This window comes from Gadus macrocephalus, chromosome 21, assembly GCF_031168955.1.
Source record: "Gadus macrocephalus chromosome 21, ASM3116895v1".
Classification (NCBI taxonomy): Eukaryota; Metazoa; Chordata; class Actinopteri; order Gadiformes; family Gadidae; genus Gadus; species Gadus macrocephalus.
The window spans coordinates 6605895-6629250 of NC_082402.1; the positions used below are offsets into that span (position 1 = coordinate 6605895).

Here is a 23356-nt window from a genome sequence, read left to right on the forward strand (position 1 = left end):
CCATTGACTTATTGATTCCACAGTGTAATGTATCATTATACAGTGAGGGGCCCGCTGCTTGATTCAATCGTTGATTCGATCCGTCCCCCTTGCCCCCCATCTGTCTCTCTTTCTCACATAACCACCCATCCATCTTCTTTCATCATCTCTGAGGATTTTTTCCCTTTTTTTGGGTGCTTCATCTTTCAGCCAATCCTTCCCTTGGTCTGTCCCTCTCTTCTCCCTTAATGGCTCCCTTTCTTTCTTTCATTATTTAATTATTATTATTATTATCCTAATATATTATTATTTGATTCTACTCCTTTTTGCGCTCTGCCTTATATTACTTTTCTTTCTCGTTTGCTTTCCTTCCTTCGATTTGTCTCTACCCTCCTTCTCTCTTCCCTCTTCCCTCCCTCCTTCCTTCCCTCCTTTCCTCCCTCACTCACTCCCTCCCCCCTCCCTCCCCATCTAAGCTGTAGACGATGAGCTTGGGGGGGGGGGGGGGGGGGCGTCAGCGGGGCCTAAGACCATACAGTGGTATTAATGAAATTAGCAGCGAGGCTGGTCGGGGAGTATCAGACTCCAGGCACCGGGGACGGCCGGGGTTAATTAGCTGGCAGCAGGGGCCCTAATTGGGTCAGGACCATGTCAAGCCCCCAGCTCTGGCTCTACACGGATTGGATTACATAGTCCAGAGAGAGAGAGGTGGGTGGAGGTTGAACGGGTATGGGGTGTGTTTGTTTGTAAGATGGAGGGAGGGGGGTTGGTGATGGCAGTAGGGGATGGGATGGGGGCTTTGTGATGGCAGTAGGGGATGGGATGGGGGCTTTGTGATGGTAGTAGGGGATGGGATGGGGGCTTTGTGATGGCAGTAGGGGATGGGATGGGGGGGTTGGTGATGGTAGTAGCGGGTAACGAGCGGAGCGTGAGGGGACCTGGAGGTGTGTTGGGTAGGTGAGGAGGAGGAGGAGGAGGTGCTATGTTGGTAGCAGGAGGTGTGTGGATGGGGCCGGTCAGAGGAGGGGGAGCAGGCCAACCGGACGAGGGTTTGATCCCCAAGTCGGAGGCAGGGCAGGTGGTGAGCCTCGTGGTGCGTTTCCATAGCAACCTCGGGGTGTGTGTGTGTGTGTGTGTGTGTGTGTGTGTGTGTGTGTGTGTGTGTGTGTGTGTGTGTGTGTGTGTGTGTGTGTGTGTGTGTGTGTGTGTGTGTGTGTGTGTGTGTGTGTGTGTGAGAGCGTATCACAGCTTTGGTTGGTTTTGTGATCCCTACAATATGTGGGACTTCCAGGTCGGTTCTTTCGTCGTGGAGTCCTTTTTTAACAACGAACCGATGCCTGGTCCTCAGCTTTCGGCTCACCGGACTCTTTGCAGGATTACACGTGTTCACACGTCTCACACCACCTATCCACTGAGACGCTGCAGTGTGGGCTAAGTTGGGCGGCCACCGCTACGCCAATGCAATCAGAGTCGCGCTAAGCCCTCTATAATCCGTGTATCATGTTTGATTCACAACATCGAATTCACTCACTTTGTTTTTTTCTTGTTTTTTGAGCGCCCCCGCTCATGTGCCGCGCCGCAGCCGCGTGTACGGTGTTACATAAGCTCTGAACGTTGTGCTGGCACCAGGCGGACCACCAAAGCCCTCACCCAATCACAGTCATGTTGATGCTTTTTGGGACGTGCCAGTGTCCTCTGGAAATGGAACATTTTGTAAGCTCAGCGCTAAATGTTTTGAACCCGGCCACCCCCGACGTGGGAAGGCCACAGAGATGCAAATGTTGGGTACTACGCACGCGGGTGGGATCGGTTAGACGTCAGCCTTTTGGCCGGGGGGGGGAGAGACACGTGAGGCCTTTTTCTTTCTCTCCGTCTCCGGTTGTCTCCTGCTATTCCTCTAATGTATCGTTAAAGTATCATATCATATCCATCTATTCAGCTTTTGTTTAAAGCCTGTTACAATGCTCTCGCTGTGAACAAACCAAGCAGGCCCACGCCCAGACCTTCAGCTAGGGCACAGAGCGCCACCTCAAGGAGAAACCGACGAATTATCTACCAATTGAAAAGCTTGAATCCCCATAATAGTGCTGTTGGAGCGAATTTGCCCGCAAAATCGTAGACGAGATGACCCCTGTTTCAAACACGACATAGAGTCTGGGATGCTGAGATTCAATCTGTGATAAAAAAAACAAACCGGATTGCTGGTGGTGGTGGTCTGAAGAGTATTACTGTGTGTGTGTGTGTGTGTGTGTGTGTGTGTGTGTGTGTGTGTGTGTGTGTGTGTGTGTGTTTTGTCGGGATGGGGGTTCTGGGGGGACTCTGGAGGGTTGGCACGGAGGCTGGTGGTTTTCGGCGGCTGCCCTTGACTGGGAGCTGGCCCCAGTGAGCCTGGCACCGGCGGTGGGGAGAGGCCCAGCCAGCCAGGGTCCAGACCACAACACCACCGCGGCCTCCACCACCGCTGAGTTTACTGCACCCAGAGTCTCCACGTCAAACAGGCCCACGTCGTCCTCCTCCTCCCCGCTCTCCCTCCTCCCTGCCTGCACATGACCACCGCTGATCACACCCGAGCCCCGACAAATCTCTCCCTATCTGTCTTTTACACATTCTGAATGATGTGGGGTTTGAGGAATCCTCTGATTTCCGTGGCTTTGTGACTCCTTCGTCCTCTCTCTCTCTCCCCCCCCTGTCTTTTATGGGCTCTCCCGCCCGCTGCCACCCTTTCATTTTGGCTTCTATTCTCTGTCCGCGTTGCTCTGCGCTCCCCTCTGTGTTTTCTCCTGACGCCAGAGTCAATTAGAGGTCTGTCGAGGGCAGAAGGCAGACTTTTGTCTTGGGGCCCCGCAGCCTTCTCACACACACACGCACACGCAAGCTGGGAGCCACACGCCCGGCGCACGTGGCTGGGTCCCGCTTTGACTTTCTTCCCAGCGTATTTCACTCTCCATAGTTACGACAAGGTCCATATATACAGTGCAGAAGTTCCACAACAACCCCTCACACGCTTTTATTTTGAAGGTATTTTTTTTACGTGTTTGAGCTCTTGTTGTGTCAGAGCACAAACCGCTGGCTTTCAACAGACACCCTTCTCCCGATCTCCCCTCCCCAGGGTGTGACCCTGGGGGGGGGGGCCCTATTAGTTCCTCTTTAACACCTCCGCAGGGCCTGACCTTTGGAGGGTAGGGGGTCTGGTGGGATGCGGGCGATGTGACCCAGGGGTCAGAGGTCAGGGTTCAGGGCTAGTACGCATTAGCGTGGGGCTGCTTCTGGAACTGCTGGCTCTCTTGACGCCCCCGTTTGGATTACGCCGCCATAGCCCGGAGAAAGAAAAAAAATAACCTCCCGGTCGAAGGTGTTTCAGACGTATGCCGTTCGCCTTTTCAGTGCGACGTTGGTATTGTAAGGGGCGTTTGAGTTTCTTCATCCTCTCCTATTTTATTATAGTTTCACGGTGGTCGGCTCGGTCTATAACAAGCAAACAAAGCAAGGAAACGGGGCCAGAACATGTGTTATACCCGCGGGTTTTAGGCGTTACAAAGGGGCTCCGGAACAAGTGTTGAGGTCCAGCGCCTGGTGGACCCGACGGTCACCCTCCCACTGGGACACTCCGTGGCCCGACCCCTGCCCCCCCCCCGACCCCTGCCCCCCCCCCCGACCCCTGCCCCGTGCCCGCCCAGACCCTGGTCTTTTTTTAGGCCTTGGCCCTGTGCGGGGTCGCGACCCTCAGCCAGGCCACCATAGTGGACCTGTCAGCAGGTCGATGGTGACCCCCCCCCCAGTCTCCCCCTCTCCCTCTCGATCACTCTCTCTCTCACACACACACACATACGCATGTGTGCCTACACATAAATACACACATGCATGCATATGCACTTAATGTCTCATGCAGAAGTAGCAGATATTATGTAAGAAAGTCACGTCAGGCGGGATCTCTCTCTCTCTCTCTCTGTCTCTCTGTCTCTGTCTCTGTCTCTGTCTCTCTCTCTCTCTCTCTCTGGCCCATTGTGAGAAGCCAATGTCAAATTCTCCTTAGTGTGGTCTGTGATGGAGGCCTAACCACCGCTTCCAGAAACAGACCTGTCGGGTCCCAGCCATAGCAGCTCCTCTTTCCCACTGCGGTCAATGACTACAGGGCTAAGGCGCCAGGGGACCTAATTCACCCCTTTTTTTGCGTTTGCTTTCTCCAAGACCCCGCTGCCCAGGGGGGCTTCAATTTGCTCTCACTTTGGGTCCTTTTGTGTGCGATGGATTTTAAGTCACATCATCATCATCATCGTCCCTCGCCTCTCTCTCTGTGGGCTCCTCCTCCCTATACACACGGCCGCTCTGTTTGTCCGTCATTCCCCGGTGTGGTCGATGGGGTGCGTGAGCCCGGTGTAAGCAGCAGATCGGCGCGGTGTTAAGGGGGGAATGAGCCGGCCGGGCTGATCCGTGGTAGTGAAAGGCTCTTAATCCAGGAAAATCCACCCCGGTTTATCAGTGTATTGATTAGGGCTCACCCACGATCCCCCTGGATGAAGTGTGTGTGTGTGTGTGTGTGTGTGTGTGTGTGTGTGTGTGTGTGTGTGTGTGTGTGTGTGTGTGTGTGTGTGTGTGTGTGTGTGTGTGTGTGTGTGTGTGTGTGTGTGTGTGTGTGTGCCCGCACTGAGTTCACACTCTTTATTTATTACGTTGAACGCGGGACCTAGTCAGGGCTCCTGAGAAGTGGCCCACTTCGGTTTTCACACCAGATGTATTCCGCTGAAAGGACGATGACCTTTTCTACATAAGTTTTCAATCAGCATTGCCAATTCAACACAACGCTTCAACCTACCAGTATTTTCCAGAATGAGCCTTGTCTAATTGTATGAATAATATTAGTGGTTGTTATAACAATGCATATTAATAAACAATAACTTGCCATAAAACTATACATTGAGATCAAGAGTCTAACTTCCTTTTATACCCCCCTCTCTCTTCTTATCCACTCTCTCTTCCTTTCGCTCTCTGCCTCCCTCTCTCTCCCCCTCTCGTTCTCGCTCTCGTTCTCGCTCCCTCTCACTGTCTCTCTCTCAGATAAGGAGAGTCTCATTACAGAGAGTGGCAAGCTGCAAACCCTGGACCTCCTTCTGAGTCGTCTCAAGACTCAGGGACACCGCGTCCTGATCTATTCCCAAATGACCCGCATGATAGACTTACTGGAGGTAAACACACACACACACACACACTGTACACACACGCACACACACAAACCCACAAACCCACAAACAAACCCACACATGAACCCATAGAGGTCAGAGCCCACAGAGTTCAGAGCCAGAATACACATGCAAGTACAAAACAACACAGACATGCACAAACCGTTGAAGTGTACTGTTTGTGTGTGTGTGTGTGTGTGCGTGTATTTAGGCTAATCCAAAACAGGTCACTGAAGGAAGAACGCTCTCTGGTTTATTTTGCTGACAAATGATTCCTGGATCACATGTCAAGAAAATCTGTAGCCCAGGCAACTAACTAAAACAAAATATCCAAAACATCTCTGAAATTGATTTTGTACAAGGATTTGATGGCGCTGACATTCATCAGAGCCAGGAATTAGCATATCCTGTTAGCATTAACATGTTTCCAGGAATAATAAGTGATGGGAACCCTTCAGTGTATTATGTTTCGTTTCAATTGGGATTCTCGGAGCACGACTAGATTCAAACTCTATTCTTGTTTCAATACATAGGGCTTCTGATTTCAGGAGCTACTCCAGCCGCTACAAGCTAAGAAAACGGTATTTTAACATAACAGAGCATGAAGGCGCTAAATGACAGCAAAGTAACGTGGGTTTAATGGTATGATGTGACTGGGTGCAATAATGTAAACAGACATAGGTAAACCTATGACAAAAAGGATTTTATTCATAAAAAATAAAATTCCATAAACAAAAAGATTTTGGGAATTTGTGAATAGACTCATGAATCTACATTTCCCCCCCACCCTGAGAAATAGTGTTTTTTTTCCTGGGGATGGTTGCGGCTGCTCCAGCGAACACAATAAGAAAGGCCAAGAAGTATTTTGTGTCTGGTGTTGAATATCCGGTCCTTACTGCTATGATGGGTCTCGCTGTCCCTCGTTAGAACTCTCATTAGCGGGCTAATTAACAGGTCAGGCCTAATTAGCAAGCGGGCTCATCTGCAGGGGGAGCAAGCCAGATGGGGAGAACGGGGGGAGGGGGAGGTGTAGTAGGGGACCTGCACTTCTCCTGACGGGGACAACAAACAAGCCAAACGGAAGGGTAGAACGTTACCGTGTCAGTAGAGAAGGTTAGTAGGTTCTTTGCAAAAATGGAGGAGTGCGAAACAATAGTATTTTTTTTTTTGGTGTTGCTTATTTGTTGTCCGTGTTGTTGGGGGGGGGGGGGGGGGGGAGGGGGGCGGTGAGTTGGCAGGCGGGCGTGGGAACTGGCAGGCGTTTTCTAGCAGGGGGGGCTGAATGACGAGGCGGTTTCTAGTGTGTCACTCCATTGTCTAAACGCCCAGAGTCAACGACACACACATTTCTCTGAGGCCGAAACAAGGCCTGTATCTGTGACGCCATGGGTGAGGCCCCGCGTCTTTTGATGACAGACGCGCAGGCAGCATGGGCCCCCGGGGGACGGCCCTTGTTGCTAGGGGCCTGTGTGTCTATAATCAAGAGGCAAGCCAGAGTCGTCTTTTTTGCATTTTTTTTCTGATTGATTGGATAAGACCTGTGCGCTCTTTCCACGCTTACGTTCCTTTTTTTCTTCCCACAAACCCCAGCCGTAGTAGTGGCCTCCATCTTGATCTTGCATGCCATCTTGCACCAGGTTGCCCATATATGGTCAAGTCCCCCTGCTGCGGTGCTGCGCTATGAATTACGGTAATTTACAGTGTCACGTTTTTTTCTTGGGTTTTACACGGCACTAAAATCCATTGGCAAACGGAATCGAAACCCACTTAATAAAATACAAGTCTGCTAACCGAGCTGCACTTTTATACGTTCCCTATCATTTACTTTTAGTGTGCTAGTCTGAAATGACCACCGTGAGCAAAGCGCTACTGGTAAATCAGGTCAGCCTTCGACCCGCGTCCCGTATTGAGCTGATGCCCCTGTGTGGTTCCTCTGCATTGAAAAATCAACCGTGTTGGTTAACCTCGCCTGGCCCTCGCCTCTTGGTCCATCCCTTTTAGTGTGCCCTTGGTCTGTCGCTGTTCTCAAGAGCGCTTTACATCCTGTAGGATAGCCACCGCTAGAGTAGCTCAGGGCTAGCATCAACCCCTTTGCTCCCCTCAGCCAAGAAATAAAAAGAGAGTTGGAGCTAGCTAAACCAGAATAGCAGCATAAACGTTGTATTTGAAAGAAAAAAAGACAACCAAAAATAGCAATGGCATCTCTCCATTTCCAAACGCTATATTTGTCCGCGTTTACGAACACAATGGAGCAGTAAAGTGTTTTTTTTTTATGAGCTTAGAGGGCCTGTCACAAGCCCGTTTAAGACGGCTGGCTGCATTGATGTCCAATGAGGGTTGGCGTAAATCCCTTTTTTTATCGACAGATTTCCAGATCTGCCGTGACAAGGAGCCTGCTGGTGCCTAGGTAAAAGAGCCTCCAGGCTGTGAGAGACGTGTTAGGCTGAAGTCTGAGGCACTGGGTTTTTTCCGGATTGTGGGTTTTATCCCTCATTGCGGTGGACTCAAGATAATGGCCCAGCCATCATTTTTTTAAGCGCAGCGCGGTGGTGATGGCGGTCTGTGCTCGCAGACAACTCGGAGAGTAATAACACAGTTAGTAGTAACGGGGGCTGCTTAAAATATACTGCCTTTTTTATTCCGCGAAGATTTTTAACAAGGCCCTGGGTTATACGCTTTTAAGGCCAATCAGAGCTTTTGCAAACGGCCCTCGCTCGCAGGAGATATGCAAACGAGGCGTTTGGGGGCCCCTCACAACGTCTAATGTAGTCTTGTCTCTGAGCATATGGGGCTCTGGGGGGAACCGAGCGAGACGCACGCAGAGGAGAGCCCTCCATGGCGTAAGGGGCTGGGGAGGACTTATCTGGGGTCCGATGTGAGACGCGATGGCTAGAGTGAGTGTGGGGTGTATTTCTGTGGGCGAGGTGGGAGGAAGGGGTGTCGGTAAAGATTGATACATCACCATGTCACCTCATCAGTGTGGTGGCCCTGAACCTTGTCATCACCTTCTGGACACACACACACACACACACACACACACACACACACACACACACACACACAAAACTCTGTACGTTCTTGTGTGTATGTTGGGAGCTGAGATTATTCATACTAAGTGTTTCAGAGCACCAAAAAACCCATACTGGGGCTTTGGGATCTGAAAGTGCATATATATAACATATTTTAAAGTGGGTATTTCACTAAAGTGTGTTGGATCCCACAGCAAAGGAAACCACAGCTCTGGGTGCTTTGTTCTCTGGAACCGAACATCGGGGTTTAACAGCTCTTAATAAGCTCCTCGGTGCCCCAATGAAAGCATAACGGCCTATCAGACGCCCCCGCTGAAGGCAACTCGTTCCTTAACAAGAGACATGCATGGTGAGATGAACGCTACCACCGCCCCCGCGAGCCGGTGTCAGAACAATGGTTACCTTTTAAATCCATGGGACTTTTACAATCGGTATATCTGAGCCGTAGTTTCACCGAATCATCAAGTATTCGAGTTGAACTCCGCTTTTTCTAGATCGTGCTTGTAAACGAGGTGAGATCATTGGTATTAGATCAGGGTTTAATGCCCACTTAGGGGCTGATGTGCCTCATAAATTCACAACCATGCCTGAAGCGTATTATTCTGGTTCCAGTTTGAGCCTTGATGAGATACGGCGGTATCTGACGGAGCTACCTATTCTCTGTGAGTCTTAACCTCTAAGCTAGGGGTATGCTCGGTCTGTTAAAAACACACCGCCCCAATAACAGCAGTAGCGGAAAGTTTCGCAGAGCACAGGAAGTGATGAGATCAGCAAAGCCCAGCTGATAAGGTGCACGGCTAATGAACAAACAAGCATGTGACGAGAACACGCCGGGTCACACTTCCTACTCCTTCTTTCCCATTCTGGTGCGCTTGGAAAAGCACTTGGCCTGCGTGAGGCTCTACTTTGACGCACTACGATGCTTTCGCCACGCATTAGCACAGTGTGTGGTACCAAAAGTGGCCCCTTCAACGTTGTTAATGGACTCCCACTCAACTCAAGTGCTGCCCAAATATTGTCTTTCTATTTCAGTGCGAAATATCTGCTGATCTAAAGCAGATATGAAGTCTAGCTCTGGCCGTAAGCGAAGCTCAAGTCTTGCATGTGCATTCTTCTGGAGAACCGATCTTTGAAGTTTGAAAGACTGCAGGGGTTGATGTTGTCCCTCATTCCTACTCCTCGTTTATCTCTCTCTCTATTCCTCTTGTCTTCTTCTTCCTCTTGTGTTTTCAGGAGTACATGGTTTACCGAAAGCACACCTACATGCGTCTGGACGGCTCCTCCAAGATCTCAGAACGCAGAGACATGGTGGCAGACTTCCAAAGCCGGTGAGGGGGAAACGTGTGCGTGTGTGTGTGTGTGTGTGTATCTGTGTGTGTGTGTCCACGTGATCTGTCTGCGTTCTCTGGCTTTCATTAGTCAAGTCCTGGGGGGGGTGGGGGGGGTTCTGTGTTTTATTGGAAAGAATTTAGGTTACATTGTGTGTGTGTGTTTCCAATATCCTCAGTCATACTCTGGGGCTTGTGTGTGTGTGTGTGTGTGTGTGTGTGTGTGTGTGTGTGTGTGTGTGTGTGTGTGTGTGTGTGTGTGTGTGTGTGTGTGTGTGTGTGTGTGTGTGTGTGTGTGTGTGTGTGTGTGTGTGTTTGAGCACATGCATCTGTGTGTGTTTATAACAAGGTCTTAACAAAGCCCTCCCTTTGCAGGACGGACATCTTTGTGTTTCTGCTGAGCACACGGGCGGGGGGGCTGGGCATCAACCTGACCGCTGCGGACACGGTGAGTCCCCCCAGAACATGGCCCACGTAAACACCAGCCCCCACCAGCGTCAACACGCCATTCCAACGCTTAATTGAGTGAGCGTTAAGTCGATGCCTCAGCAAACGCTCGGACCCACAGTGAAGCCATTAGTCCACACACACGTTTCCCCTTAACTGCGTTTCATCGGTCAGGGACGTTGTTTCTATTGAAACCGTGCACGTCTTATGATGCAAACCCTGAATCGACAAATTCCGATCTATATCCCCCTGTGTTTCTCTCCACAAAGCTCTGTCTCCTATTGTGTCTGTCTCTGTTCTACTTGGAAGTGGACCTCGTGAAAACATGTGTCGTCAAGATGAATTGAGACTATATGGACCTCATGACCTCAACGTGTGTGTGTGTGTGTGTGTGTGTGTGTGTGTGTCCGTGTGTCCGTGTGTCCGTGTGCGCCCCCAGGTGATCTTCTACGACAGCGACTGGAACCCCACGGTGGACCAGCAGGCCATGGACCGGGCCCACCGGCTGGGCCAGACCAAGCAGGTCACCGTGTACCGGCTCATCTGCCAGGGCTCCATCGAGGAGAGGATCCTGCAGCGCGCCAAGGAGAAGAGCGAGGTCTCACGCACGCACGCACGCACGCCCGCCCGCACGCATGCAACACGCTCACACACGCACGCATAGATGACCACACTATGACACGATGAGAAGCCATTCTGTAGTTCATTTCAAAGTTATGTTATTCAATTAGATTGTGGTTTGCTGTCAGCCTGCGACATGACGCAAATGTGTTGGTTCCTCCTACTGGGATCCATAATCAGGGAGCCAGGAACACAGAAACATCCTTTAGACCACAGACAGAACAATGCTGAACAATACTGGCCTCACGAAAGCCCCGACGCCATTGGCCACACCATGGTGATGCTCATCAACGTTGTCCACCGTCTGCCAATCAGATCCAGCGGGTGGTGATCTCAGGCGGGAACTTCAAGCCCGACACCCTGAAGCCCAAGGAGGTGGTCGGCCTGCTGCTGGACGACGACGAGCTGGAGAAGAAACGTGAGCGGCCTACGCATGCTCCACACACACCCGCAAACGCACACACACACACACACACACACAGCCCCTCACACACAGGCACAACCACAAACAAACAACGCTGACACACAGCGCACACAACATAAGCACGCACAGAAGCAGACACACACACACACACACACTGACTGACTAACATGCAGAAGCACACGCAGACACACACAAACACAGACGCACACACACGCATACACCCAGATACATGCTGTACATAGCATGCGCGTGTCCTCACAGTGTGTGTGTGTGTGTGTGTGTGTGTGTTCTCCCGTAGTGCGCGTCAGACAAGAGGAGAAGAGGGACCTGGAGGAGTGCAGCAAGGTGAAGGACCGCAAGAGGAAGAGGGAGAAATACGCAGAGAAGGTAAGCCGGCCTTCCCTGCCCATTAGTCATTGGACGGGCCGCACACTGGTTAGGTCCTTCATGTGTCCCCACGCTGGGCAACAAATGCCCTCCTCTCCCTCTCTGGAGCAAGGGAGGGTGAGGAGGGCATGTGTTGCCCTCCTCTCCCTCTCTGGAGCAAGAGAGGGTGAGGAGGGCATGTGTTGCCCAACGTGGAGACACATAAACGACCTGACGGTCGTTCATGCCCTCCTCACCCTCCCTTGAGCGAGGGAGCCCTCCTCTGTTCCTTCTCCATGTGCCTTCCCTCTGGGTTCTGGGTCGCCCTTGGGTGGGCTTTTGTACGGTCAGAGGGTGATGACAAAGACTTATTGTAATTCACAATAACAATCGGAAAGAAGTTGAACGATCTGCGTTCTCATAATCCTTCATGGCTTACGTGTCTTTTTTCCGCCACCCTTCTCCACACACATATATATGTCCCCATGCACACACACACACACACACGCACACGCACACGCACACACACACACACACACACACAGCTCCAGAAGAAGGGGGAGGAGTCGGAGCCCAAGCGGGGGAAGGAGGTGAACCTGGTCATCGCCCACGCGCCCTCGGCCGACAACTCCAACCTCTCGGCCGACGGGGAGGACTCCTTCATCAGCGTGGACATGGACTCTGCCATGCCCAGCCCCTTCAGCGAGGTGAGAGAGAGAGAGAGAGAGAGACATAGAGACAAACAGAGAGAGAGAGAGACAGAGAGAGAGAGAGAGAGAGAGAGAGAGAGAGAGAGGACAGGGACTCTGCCGTGCCCAGCCCCTTCAGTGAGGTGAGAGAGAGACAGAGAGACATAGAGACAAACAGAGAGAGAGAGAGAGAGAGAGAGGACAGGGACACTGCCGTGCCCAGCCCATTCCTCGGGGGGAGAGAGACATAGAGGCAGAGAGAGAGAGAGATGGAAAGGGAGAAAGGGCTCAGAGAGATTCAAGGAGCACCTGGTTCCATCCGCTTCAGTTTCAGATTCATAAAACTCTCTTATTACAGAGAGTGAGTTCAGAGAGTGTGTGCCTTCAAATATCATTCCCGTTACACACTGCCCACCCTCTTCTTCCTCTTCTGACCCCTCCACTTTGATGGATTCCTTCCTGCTTTTCTCTCACTCGTTTCCTTTTTATTACGGCCTTCCTCTTATCCTCATTCTCCCTCAACCCCTCCTCTTCCTTCTCTCCTTTCCTCTCTCCCTTCTCTCCTTTACTTTGTTATGACCTCCTCTTCCTCCTCACCTTTCCTCCCTCCCTTCTCTCCTTTACTTTTTTAATGGCCTCCTCTTCCTCCTCACCTTTCCTCTCATCCTGCCCTCACCCCCCCCAAACCCGCTCCCGAGGCACCTCCCAACCTCCTGGTCAATGACGGTCAACCTTCTGTGTGTGTGTGTGTGTGTGTGTGTGTGTGTGTGTGTGTGTGTGTGTGTGTGTGTGTGTGTGTGTGTGTGTGTGTGTGTGTGTGTGTGTGTGTGTGTGTGTCTGATGGGGTGTGGTCCCTCGGCCAGATCTCCCTGAGCAGCGAGCTGCAGACGGGCTCCCTGCCCCCCCCGGACGCCGAGGGCGACGAGAGCAGCAGCGACATGCTGGTGATCGTGGACGACCTGGCCTCGTCGTCGGCCCCCCAGTCCCGCGCCACCAACTCCCCCGCCTCTGTCTCCGGCTCCGTCTCGGACAACGTCAACGGTAGGGGGGTTCAGATGGTGTGTGTGTGTGTGTGTGTGCGTGCGTGTATGTGTGTGCGTGTGGGCTCTTGCTTCTCTATGTGTGTGTGTGTGTGTGTGTGTGTGCGAGTGTGTATGTGTGTGTCCACGTGTGTGCAGGGGGTGCAGATGTCCAAGAACAATCCTGGGTCAGACCCCAACAGGCGTCCACTCTATTGACTACAGATGGTTCAAATCTGTGTCCAAAACCTTGTTTTACACATTGAACGTATTCCTGGGGACGGCTACACAGTGGATGCCTCTTTCACCCCCATATACCTTTTTATTTTGCATGCATCATAGCAGCCCGACAGATCAGTGGGTTTAAGTCCTGTTATTCATGGTAAACCCGTTTTTTAATAGGTCTTTAATAAAAAAACGAAATCCACACCAACCCACCGATAACACAGAGCTCATTCGACTGGACTCCACTTATTAGGACAGAGGGTCTGAATGCTCTGGTTCTCTGAGCCCCACCACGTCACAGCTCCCTAGCCCCCCTGCGTACAGAACGACCCCTCTCTCGTCTCCTGTTGTGCTGAGCTGCAGCACGGCGGCCTTGTGGCCTCCGCCTGCGGAGGTCCTGATCAGAACACGCCGTGCAGCCAGGGCCCGCCGCTGGAACCAGGCTGTTCCCGACCGCCATTACCTCATGCATCCATGAGCCGATTAGGGGGCCGATTATTTCCATTTACGTAGGGTATATTGCCCCCCCCCGCCACACCAACACACACACACACACACACACACACAGTCCCCTGGCTTTTCCTCTGTGATCCGCCCCATAGCTCAACTTGAGTCTGTGTGTCGCTGCTGTAGCATAAGCTACATTTGGACGCTTTGCCGTGAAATAATCCCTCTTTAAACGCCCTTCTCCTCCCCGGACGCTCTGCCCTCCATGTGGGGTCCAGCTGTCCTGGTTGCCCTCCGGTCAGGGGGGGAGATGATTTATGACTTGGGCCCGGCGGCCCCCAGAGTCCGCTGCACTCCATCCCGGGATGGGTGGATTAGACCCTGTATGGGGGAGGAGGGAGGAGGGAGGAGGGAGGGAGGGATGGAGAGAAAGAGAGAGTCATTGTTTTCATTTTTTTTATTGGGGTGAGGAGGAAACGGGACAGTGAAGGGCAGACTGAAAAAGTAGTTGCAAAAGTGTGTGTGTGTGTGTGTGTGTGTGTGTGTGTGTGTGTGTGTGTGTGTGTGTGTGTGTGTGTGTGTGTGTGTGTGTGTGTGTGTGTGTGTGTGTGTCAGTTTGTGAGTCCATGTGTCAGGGAGGCGGAGTCGCAGAGTGTGTGTTTGCATGCCTGGTCGGGAAGGATGTGTGTGTGGGGGGAGTGATACGTGTGTGTGTGTGGGGGGAGTGATGCGCGTGTGTGTGTGTGTGTGTGGGGGGAGTGATACGTGTGTGTGTGTGTGTGTGTGGTGGGGAGTGATGCGTGTGTGTGTGTGTGTGTGTGTGTGGTGGGGAGTGATGCGTGTGTGTGTGTGGTGGGGAGTGATGCGTGCGTGTGTGTGGGGGGAGTGATGCGCGTGTGTGTGTGTGTGTGTGTGTGGTGGGGAGTGATGCGTGTGTGTGTGTGTGTGTGTGGGGGGAGTGATGTGTGTGTGTGTGTGTGTGTGTGGTGGGGAGTGATGCGCGTGTGTGTGTGTGTGTGTGTGGGGGGAGTGATACGTGTGTGTGTGTGTGGTGGGGAGTGATGCGTGTGTGTGTGTGTGGGGGGAGTGATGTGTGTGTGTGTGTGGGGGGAGTGATGTGTGTGTGTGTGCATGTTGGGGAGTGCTGCGCGTGTGTGAGGGGTGAAAGGTTTATACAGGGGAGAGGAGGACCAGAGGCCTGGGGGAAGATAAGGGACTCATGGAGAGGGTTTAAGCTGTTGGCAGTTAAAAGGAGAGGGCTGGGTTATTTGGCAGCCGATTCAGGAAACAGACCCAACCTTACTCAATGTGCTGAAGGATACGGTAGAGAGAAGCCCAGTCCGTCACAGGAGAGCAGTTAAGGGCAGGATTACTCTTATTCTGTAGATCTGTGGGACTATTGGAGGGAGGAAGCCTCAGCTGGGTTACTTTTCTTAGACCCTAACCCCCTTTGGTTGACGGATCATTTCTCCCTGCGAGGGATGTCGTCTGGTGCTCTTGTAGGCCTGGGTCACATTCAAGCCACGCTTACCTCATCATCTTCATCTTCATCATGATCATCCTCCTGATCATGCCCACTTCCTGAGCCAGAGCCTATCACACTACAACACATTCATCCGTCTTATAGGTCAGATACGAGGAGCTGATTGTGGTTTGGAATTCGAAGAGAAATTGCTTTTATCATTTGGTTTGTCATATAAGACTTACCAAAAGGAATAATGAGGAGATACGGCGCCATCTCTGACAGTCTTTACTCATTTCCCTCGCAGGTATTTCAGCTCAGGACGCTGTGGGCCCCGGGAGGGGGAGGTCTGGCCGCAGCCGCGGCCGGCCGAAAGGCTCTGGGGGCGGAGCTAAATCGGCGGGGAAGGGGCGTGGCCGCAAGTCCACCGCCGGAAGCGCGGCAGCGATAGCGGGGGCGATGGCGGGGGCGGCGGCGGCGTCAGCCGCAGCCTACGCCGCCTACGGCTACAGCATGGGCAAAGGTGAGGGGACACGCGCGCACACACAAACACACTCTTTTACACACACACACACACACACACGTGTGTTGCACTCTGATGGGGACGCGAATACTTTGCATCCACATGCAAGTTGAGCTCCGCTTTACTAGACTGACTCATACTCAGGATGTCAAATGTCTAAAAGGCCCAACTCATGATTTATTTAAGCTCTAAGCTCTTCATCTCGCCCCCCCCCCCCCCCCCCCCCCCCCCCCTGAAGGCCTGCCTACGGCCGGCACTCTGCAGCCGGCTCTGGGCCGCTCCGGCGCGGCCCCGGCGGCCTCCAGCCCAGCCTTCAGCCCGGGCAGCAGCTCCTCTCCCCAGGCCAAGAGAGGGGCCTCCACCCCCAGCCCCCACAAACACTCTGCGCACGCCGGCCACGGCTCGGCACGCAAGGGCAAGGGGCCCGCCGGACCGGGGCCACAGTAGTGTACACACACACACACACACACACACACACACACACACACACACACACACACACACACACACACACACACACACACACACACACACACACACACACACACACACACACACACACACACAGAGGAATAACCAGCTATGGTAAGCAAATGTGGACACCATGAAAAAAAGACAAGCAGTCCCTCTTGCGCTCCGCCCTGAAACCAGACCTGCTCTCACTGTGATCTCTCAGAAAGCTGGCCGCACAGTACCCACACTGTCAAGGGAACAGCATTCACTAAATGAAGGAACGCACTCTATTACAAAGTCACACACACACACACACCCACACGCGTGCGCACACAAAGAGTTACAATGCCCCGCAGTCCCTCCCAGTTGGTATGTTGCGTTTCTTATCTCCAAGCGTCCGAATGGCGTCTCCTGCTGCGGATATTGGCTTGCATTGTGGCAGGAGAGTTTCTTAAGTGCTTTGGAGATGAGACAACCTGGTTCCTCCTCTTGTGTTGTTTGTTCTATTTTGTGTCCTTCTGTGGTCATGTTCTGGGAGTCATTGATGGTAACGCCTAGGTTATATACATATGTTTGTATGTATGTGTATATACATATATATATATATATATATATATATATATATATATATATATATATATATATATATATATATATATATATATATATATATATAGATATATCCATACACAACATTTTAACCAACGTCATACATAAAGGGCTTTGAAAACGTATCACCCAGTGCGAGAGAGTCCGATGAGTCTGATGCACTGAGCAATGTCTTCCATTTGCATGTCTTACTTTGTAAGTATTTTCTTTTTTTTTTATTCTTTTTTTTTATTGTTCAGTTCCTGAACTTCAAGCTGTTGGATCCTCCATCCTCTGCATTTCCAAAATGTGAATCCATACCACACCATACAAAACGTGTTCTCACTTTTGTACGATAGCTCTTATTTTTGTAATGGACGACCTACGAAACCGTACAAGCATGGCATAGCCTAAACAACTTTTCTCAAACCTTTTTTGTCCATGAAAACTTTTATATGATGCGATATGTTTCGATTAAAAACCAATGCAGCGATATTTTTTTAAATCGGATGATTACAAAAAAAACTTGAAGGCTAATGAAACATATTTCAAGACGATGCTGCTGCTTGGACTCAGAGCATTTCGATTTAAATTATTTGAATGTTTATTGCTTAAGTTATACAGGTTATGATCAGAAAGGATGAGTTGTGACTGTGATGTGAAAATTTCCATACAATACAAAGTAAATTATAGTGTTTCTTTTCGAGATTGCTTAGAATTTGTGTTCATATTTCAAAAAAAGGTACACAATTCTCAAATGTTTTAGATTGTTTATCGTTGATGGTTTTGGAATGGCAAATGTTTTGTATGTCAATCACTACATTCGTCTTAGGTTTTCTTGTTTAGTGTTAATAGTGTGATAAAATATGTTCTATATTGATGTACATAATATTGAGAGCAACATTTCCTTTGGTCTCCCTTATGTGCTTATCTATTTTTATAGGTTATGTGTACATAAAAAAAGTGCGCCATTTTACTAACAGGAAAAGCCAATTGAAAATAAAACTGTGCTAAATCTGGTTAATTGTGAGATTTTTTACATTTGCATCTAGAATCAAGGGCAGACATTCTTCTTGACTCCAATTAGAATGAATCACTTGAGTTATTTTTCTTATGTTTACGACCTTTTGAATTCATCTTTCAAGTCTTTTGACAGCTGCTTAATGTCAGAGTCCCGCCAACAGCACAGCCACACAAACATGATTTCATCTTGGAACTTTCACGTTTCTCAAGTGAAAGTTGAACAACTTTCACTTGAACGTGTTCGAGTACACGTTGCATAACTCTAAGGTGAAGTAAACGCTGATAAGATAGGAGGGTGTGGATGTTGACACACATCTATACTGATGCACTGTTCTCATTGCATCCAGTATGGGTCACATATCCAAAATGTTTTCAACATCGAACTCCCATATCTACAGCGCACTTCACAAATACTCGAGTATAAAAGGTTATTGTTAATATTCTGGGTTCGAAGAACATGTGTGTTATTGGTAAAATCCTGGGTTAGAAGTGTGTGTGTGTGTGTTTTCATGGTAATATTCTGGGTTCCAAGAGGTGGGTGTGTGTATTATTTTTCTTTGAGGGCTCAAGGATTTGTGTTGTGTTGAACTCTGACTTGTTCGTGGAACAGACGGTAAACACAGGACTTCCAGGTCTGAGGTAGTTCCCTTCCCAGCCCGGGGTGTTACGTAAGCCTGCGCACCTCCAGTGCGGTCTTGAGCTCCGGCCAAGGAACACGCTAGCCCAGCCAATTCGGGTTCGGGTGTGTCCAGGAGTGTTTACATGCATCTCAGCCCATGTATGGCGCTTCCAGCTAGACGTCTATATCCGCGCACAGGCTCGCATGGCTCTTGAAATACGATGGTGTTTACAAGGCGTTGAAAAACCACAAGTCCTTCGACTACAAATTCAAAACCATATTGGGCTGCACCAGTTCAGAATAGCTTCCTTGTATTTGTACGTCTACACTAATTAGTCACAACTTAATAGCAATGCAATCAAAGGTCACGTCGTGAGCTGAGGTTTGCCCGAAGTGAATGCTATGCCCATGAGGGAGGGGATTTTAGCCTATATGAGTTTCATTACTCACTATGCAAAAGCAAGTCACACCGAAACAGAAACCATTGTTCAAAACTTTATTTCAGTCTGTGAAACTGGTCGTATTCGTCATCACATGTCAACACAACCAGCAGTCCTTTAGCAGTGCAAATACATATTTAGCTTATTGTGAACCCAACATGAGGGGTAAACATAGAGCACAACAATGTGGTTTACAGTTGCTCACAGGCTTGGGGATACAGTTACAGTAAATGAATGGCTGGCTGTAAAAAAAAGAAAAATAGACTTTCCTTCCACATTTGATCACATGTAGTACACTCCCTTGGGGGGGGGGTAGGGGGTACTAGCGTTACAGACCTCACCAACACAACAGGAATACAACGAGATACAGTCATCCACCATGACATAATTATAAAGATATGACAGATGAAACGCCTTGATGTGTCTAATGTTGTCTATCTACTTTTTACTCAAAAGTTAACAGTACAGAAAGGGGAGGAGGGAGGGGGGGGGGGGTCAGGGTACAAGCTATTGGGCCGCCAACAGGTAGGGCACGAACGCCAGCGCCGCCGCCTCGATGGCAAACAGGTGGGGGTCGTCTACGTGTGGGCAGCTCTGCCTCATGAACTCGGCCAGGCGCAGGAGGTACTCCAGGTTGTGGCCGGTCTTGCCGAAGCTCATGGCGATCTGAGCCCCGATCACCTCCGGGCTGGCGGGCCCCAGGTACAGGGGGTTGTCTTCGGTGGCGATGTACACCAGCGCCGTCACGGGCGTCTGGTCCACCCCGCCCTCGGGGTAGAAGTCCACTGACTTGGTAGCATAGCCGCCGCGAACAGCCTCGCGCAGGTTCAGGTACTTGAGTGACTCCTCCACCTGGGCGCCGGTCACCTCGAAGGCCACGCCCCAAGTGCTCGCCTGTAGAGAGGGAAGAGGAGGAGGAGGAGATGTTAGTTCACCCCAACTATTGTGTTGGTAGGAACTCTGTATGAAAACGATTTCCGTTAGATTCCATTGCAGCGTCATAATCGCAGTCCACTTACGTCATCATCCTCCATCAGCGTCACCACTCTTCCGGGCTGCAGGGAGAGAAGAAAAATGGCTCGCGTCAATGACAGGGCAATGGAAAGTACATCAGGGCGTGGTACCACGAACAAATCACCCATTCATAGTGTCTTAAGCCATCTCTGGCCAAATACATCATTTTAAAAAAACGATAATCTTACCAACTCGTCATTTCCACGGTGAAAGTTATCGCCGTGCCAGAAGCGTCTCTTGTAGCCTTGAATATGCCCGACCATGCTCCTCTTGTATTTGAAGTCGGGCTTCCACACCAGCGACCCGTACCCGAAGATCCAGAGGCTGGTCTTCACGGTCATCACGTCCTGAGGCTTCATTTTTTCACTCGGTTTTAGAGGACGACGTTCAGATTAATGGATGGAGCGCTTACAGATAAATCTAACAGGCCGCTGGGTAGGCAGACTAGCTGGTTAATAGTAGCTTCCTTCGGTCAAGGAGGAGCGGCACAGGTTGGCTCACGGGTATACCGCGGACGGTATTCGAGCCCAACTGCTGTGCAGTCGAGAGGATGGAGTCTCGGAGAGGGTTTTGCCTTGCGCGATGCATGCCTGTGCATTAGTTCTGCCGCATAACTGCCTTAAAAATCCATGATAGCCTTGTGGCTTTCAACAATCTAAATCAAATCGATAGCGCTTGTGGCCAGCCACCTAAGCCAGCCGTGGATGACGTTTTAAGAAATAGATAATACTGGAAAGAAAAGATAGATGAAAGACAAATGAAAGCTGGGCAAGCCGTTAATCTAATCGTTTCTATTGCAGCGGTCGTCGTTAAGCTTCTTCGATGACATGGCGCCTCTGTGCTGGCGACTTTATACCAGCATCCCAGGGTGGGCGTGTCTTGAGCAGAGGCTTTGACCAATATAATTGAAGAATGGGTGGATCTCCACATCACTTTAGCCAATTGGGCTCCAGAGCAGCAAATAAACTGTAAATCTAAACTAAACTAGATCTGGGATTGGCTCAAAATCGCTATAAGGCTGACCGATATCCCTCAAAGTAATTGGTCAAAAAAAATTCACTCATACAATACGATTAACTCATTGGTCAATTATTTTGTCACTCTCTGTGCTTCACTCTGGCTGATGCAATTTCTCCCATGTTTTCACGGCGAAGAAGTAACAGGCAAAGACATTGCATCAGACGCGGGGCACTCCTTCCTTGCCCTTATCAAGTATCAATTCTGTGAATCTATTATTATCAGATATCTTGAATATTCAGTTTTAAAGGTGTCATTTGGGACGGCTTATTATCATTACAGGGTTGTTATTACCGGGTTGTAATCGTTTTCACGTTTGATGTTGTTGAATGCAGTCAAAACAAACAATGTCTGCCGACTTGAATAATATATATTTAGTATTGCATTCTTCAAACACTACAAGACCTACATTGGCTGCATAGTAATACAACTATTGTGATTGTTCAAGATTTAGAGTAACATTAGTTCAACATACAGCAAATCAATAGACCTGGTATGTTGAAGATATGCTATTTGGGATGACTGCAACCATAACCCAAAGGTAAATAATCTTCTGCCATCTTTCTCCAAGAACAAGGAGCTATGGTAGTGGAAGACAGTGACAAAAAAGGGAGCGAAAAAACTCACTGTTGCATACGTGTGGATCAGGTACAATCACAACTCCAATCAATACATAGATGATCTATAAATAACAGGGTTATCTCGCTCGGAAAGATAACCGTAATGCAGCCCTGCGGATGCCTCTGTGATCAGGGCAGGCATTCCAGCAGTGCATGGCGTTTATCTGCAGACTTCTCTGCAGGCTGAAGGCCTGAGCTGGGCGAGCCGGCCACACGCTGTCGTAAGCCCCGCGCATTGTGGGTATTCACAGCTGACAGCTTTAAATTCCCATCCTCATTCTTCAAATGGCGCCGAAATCCCCCCCATCAGCCTCTTGAGTTTACAGAGAGATGAAATGCCTTTTGTTCATTGGATGGTCAACAAAAACTACGATGAAGATAATGATAAAGAAAAGGAGAATACGATTATTTTTATTGTATTAGTATTATTGTGGTTGGTACTATTTTTATCAGTAGAAAAAGCATTATTCATGTTTCTTTTTGTTTACGACTGACCTTTACTTCAAGAGAAAAGATGACGGACACACCCCACTTCTGTATCAGAAAAGGGAGAGATCTTTGTGGCATGCAGCCCTCTGCATTCCTTCCTACACCGCGTTTTAGTGCGTGGCTCAGACTGGCGGCACGACAACCTATAAACAGAATACCAGTAATGTCCCCACGCAGCGCGCAAAATGCGGTTTCATCCCATCTACTTCGACCTGTCAGTCTGAATCAAAAATCGGAATTTAGGCATTCAGTGTCGCATAAATCAGGTTAAACCAGGATTCCAGAGTTCAATGGTGGGCATGCATATAAATGGCATGTACGAGGTTGTTTGCCAAACTGGTTTACTAAGCCATTATAGGAGAGCAGCTGTGGTAGTCATGGGCATTGTGAGCACTGAGATTCTTACTGACACCTAGTGTTAATTTAATGAGACAGCTCCCATGTACTGCAGCGTGGGTTCAGGAGAGACACCTCGCTCCATTTTATTATTGTATGTTAATGATATCTCTTCGTTCTGGTAAGGAAGGAATTCTGACGGCCAAATTAAGGAATATGCTTGTTTTGTTTCTATTCTTATTCTAGCATGTTGTGTAAATCCATTCTTCAGCCATTCACGCCTCTTGAAAATACTGTGTTACTATCATCTTGAGAATCAGGCTCTAACTCAGCCGTCCACAGGGAAAACAGCCATGTGCTTTGTTATTCAGAAGGGGATTGACACTTCTCCGGTTGCATAATAACGAGACAGATGAGATACAAAACCCTGCTTCCGGATTGTTGAGGAGTGACATCCATTCTGCAAGTCCCCCCCCCCCCCCCCCGCCCCCCCGCCCCCCCACCCCCAACCTCCACCCCCTCGTTCCTCCAGCAAAATAAATTGTGTTGATTAGCGCATTTGTCTCCCCGTTTGCTTGTTTTGCCGTCCAGTTTCCTGGAGACCCAGGGCATCTGTGTGAACAAGTGCAGCCCGCAGAAAGAGATGCGTGAGAAACGCAGTTGGCCAGTGCCGGCATGTTCTGCATTTTTGAATCAGGGAGGAAACAGGAAGTGATGTCACTGGGTCACAAACAGGATGCTGTGATTTGAACACAATGAAAACGCTTGGCCCGATGCAACGGAGACCTGGGGGCCAAGGAGCGGGGGCCCTCAGCATGTTGCCTGGGAATGTGGGGACGTTTATGAGCAGACATACTGGGGATTAAGAAACAGGTGCTCCCCGAGACTGGTCAGGTAACGGGCCGAACGTTGTGTTGTTTCTGTCCACACTGGTCTGGAAGCCTTCAGAGCTGCTCCCTTTATGTGACTCTGTGTCTGCTTGTGTGTGTGTGTGTGTGTGTGTGTGTGTGTGTGTGTGTGT

General features: G+C 50.0%; 2 protein-coding genes and 1 long non-coding RNA gene across 3 annotated transcripts; 2 read left to right on the forward strand and 1 right to left on the reverse strand.

The window, feature by feature from the left end:
• The first annotated feature begins 4960 nt into the window (after positions 1-4960).
• Positions 4961-19097, forward strand: LOC132449466 (chromatin-remodeling ATPase INO80-like). The gene is made up of 10 exons (XM_060041111.1): positions 4961-5162; positions 9419-9513; positions 9889-9961; positions 10400-10558; positions 10897-10999; positions 11304-11392; positions 11917-12078; positions 12924-13101; positions 15521-15736; positions 15975-19097. The coding sequence occupies exons 1-10, from the start codon at positions 5136-5138 to the stop codon at positions 16181-16183; spliced, it is 1311 nt and encodes a 436-aa protein (XP_059897094.1). The 5' UTR covers positions 4961-5135; the 3' UTR covers positions 16184-19097.
• Positions 14641-14975, forward strand: LOC132449997 (uncharacterized). Its single transcript, XR_009523725.1, has 2 exons — positions 14641-14709; positions 14894-14975. It is a non-coding gene; the product is annotated as an uncharacterized LOC132449997 (long non-coding RNA).
• chac1 (ChaC, cation transport regulator homolog 1 (E. coli)) lies at positions 18902-20713 on the reverse strand. Its single transcript, XM_060041112.1, has 3 exons — positions 20062-20713; positions 19879-19914; positions 18902-19753 (listed from the first exon to the last, which is right to left on the reverse strand). Exons 1-3 carry the CDS (start codon positions 20230-20232, stop codon positions 19367-19369), a joined length of 594 nt encoding a protein of 197 aa, XP_059897095.1. The 5' UTR covers positions 20233-20713; the 3' UTR covers positions 18902-19366.
• Between the last annotated feature and the right edge of the window lie 2643 nt (positions 20714-23356).

Bases quoted from the DNA above. Each gene is read 5' to 3' on its own strand.
- LOC132449466 (XM_060041111.1), top strand. From the start codon at position 5,136: ATGACCCGCATGATAGACTTACTGGAG. The intron at 13,102-15,520 runs GTAGGGGGGTTC...TTTCCCTCGCAG, and splicing joins CGTCTCGGACAACGTCAACG to GTATTTCAGCTCAGGACGCT. The intron at 15,737-15,974 runs GTGAGGGGACAC...CCCCCCCTGAAG, and splicing joins CGGCTACAGCATGGGCAAAG to GCCTGCCTACGGCCGGCACT.
- chac1 (XM_060041112.1), bottom strand. From the start codon at position 20,232: ATGAAGCCTCAGGACGTGATGACCGTGAAGACCAGCCTCTGGATCTTC. The intron at 19,915-20,061 runs GTAAGATTATCG...CTCTCCCTGCAG, and splicing joins ACCGTGGAAATGACGAGTTG to CCCGGAAGAGTGGTGACGCT. The intron at 19,754-19,878 runs GTAAGTGGACTG...CCCTCTCTACAG, and splicing joins CGCTGATGGAGGATGATGAC to GCGAGCACTTGGGGCGTGGC.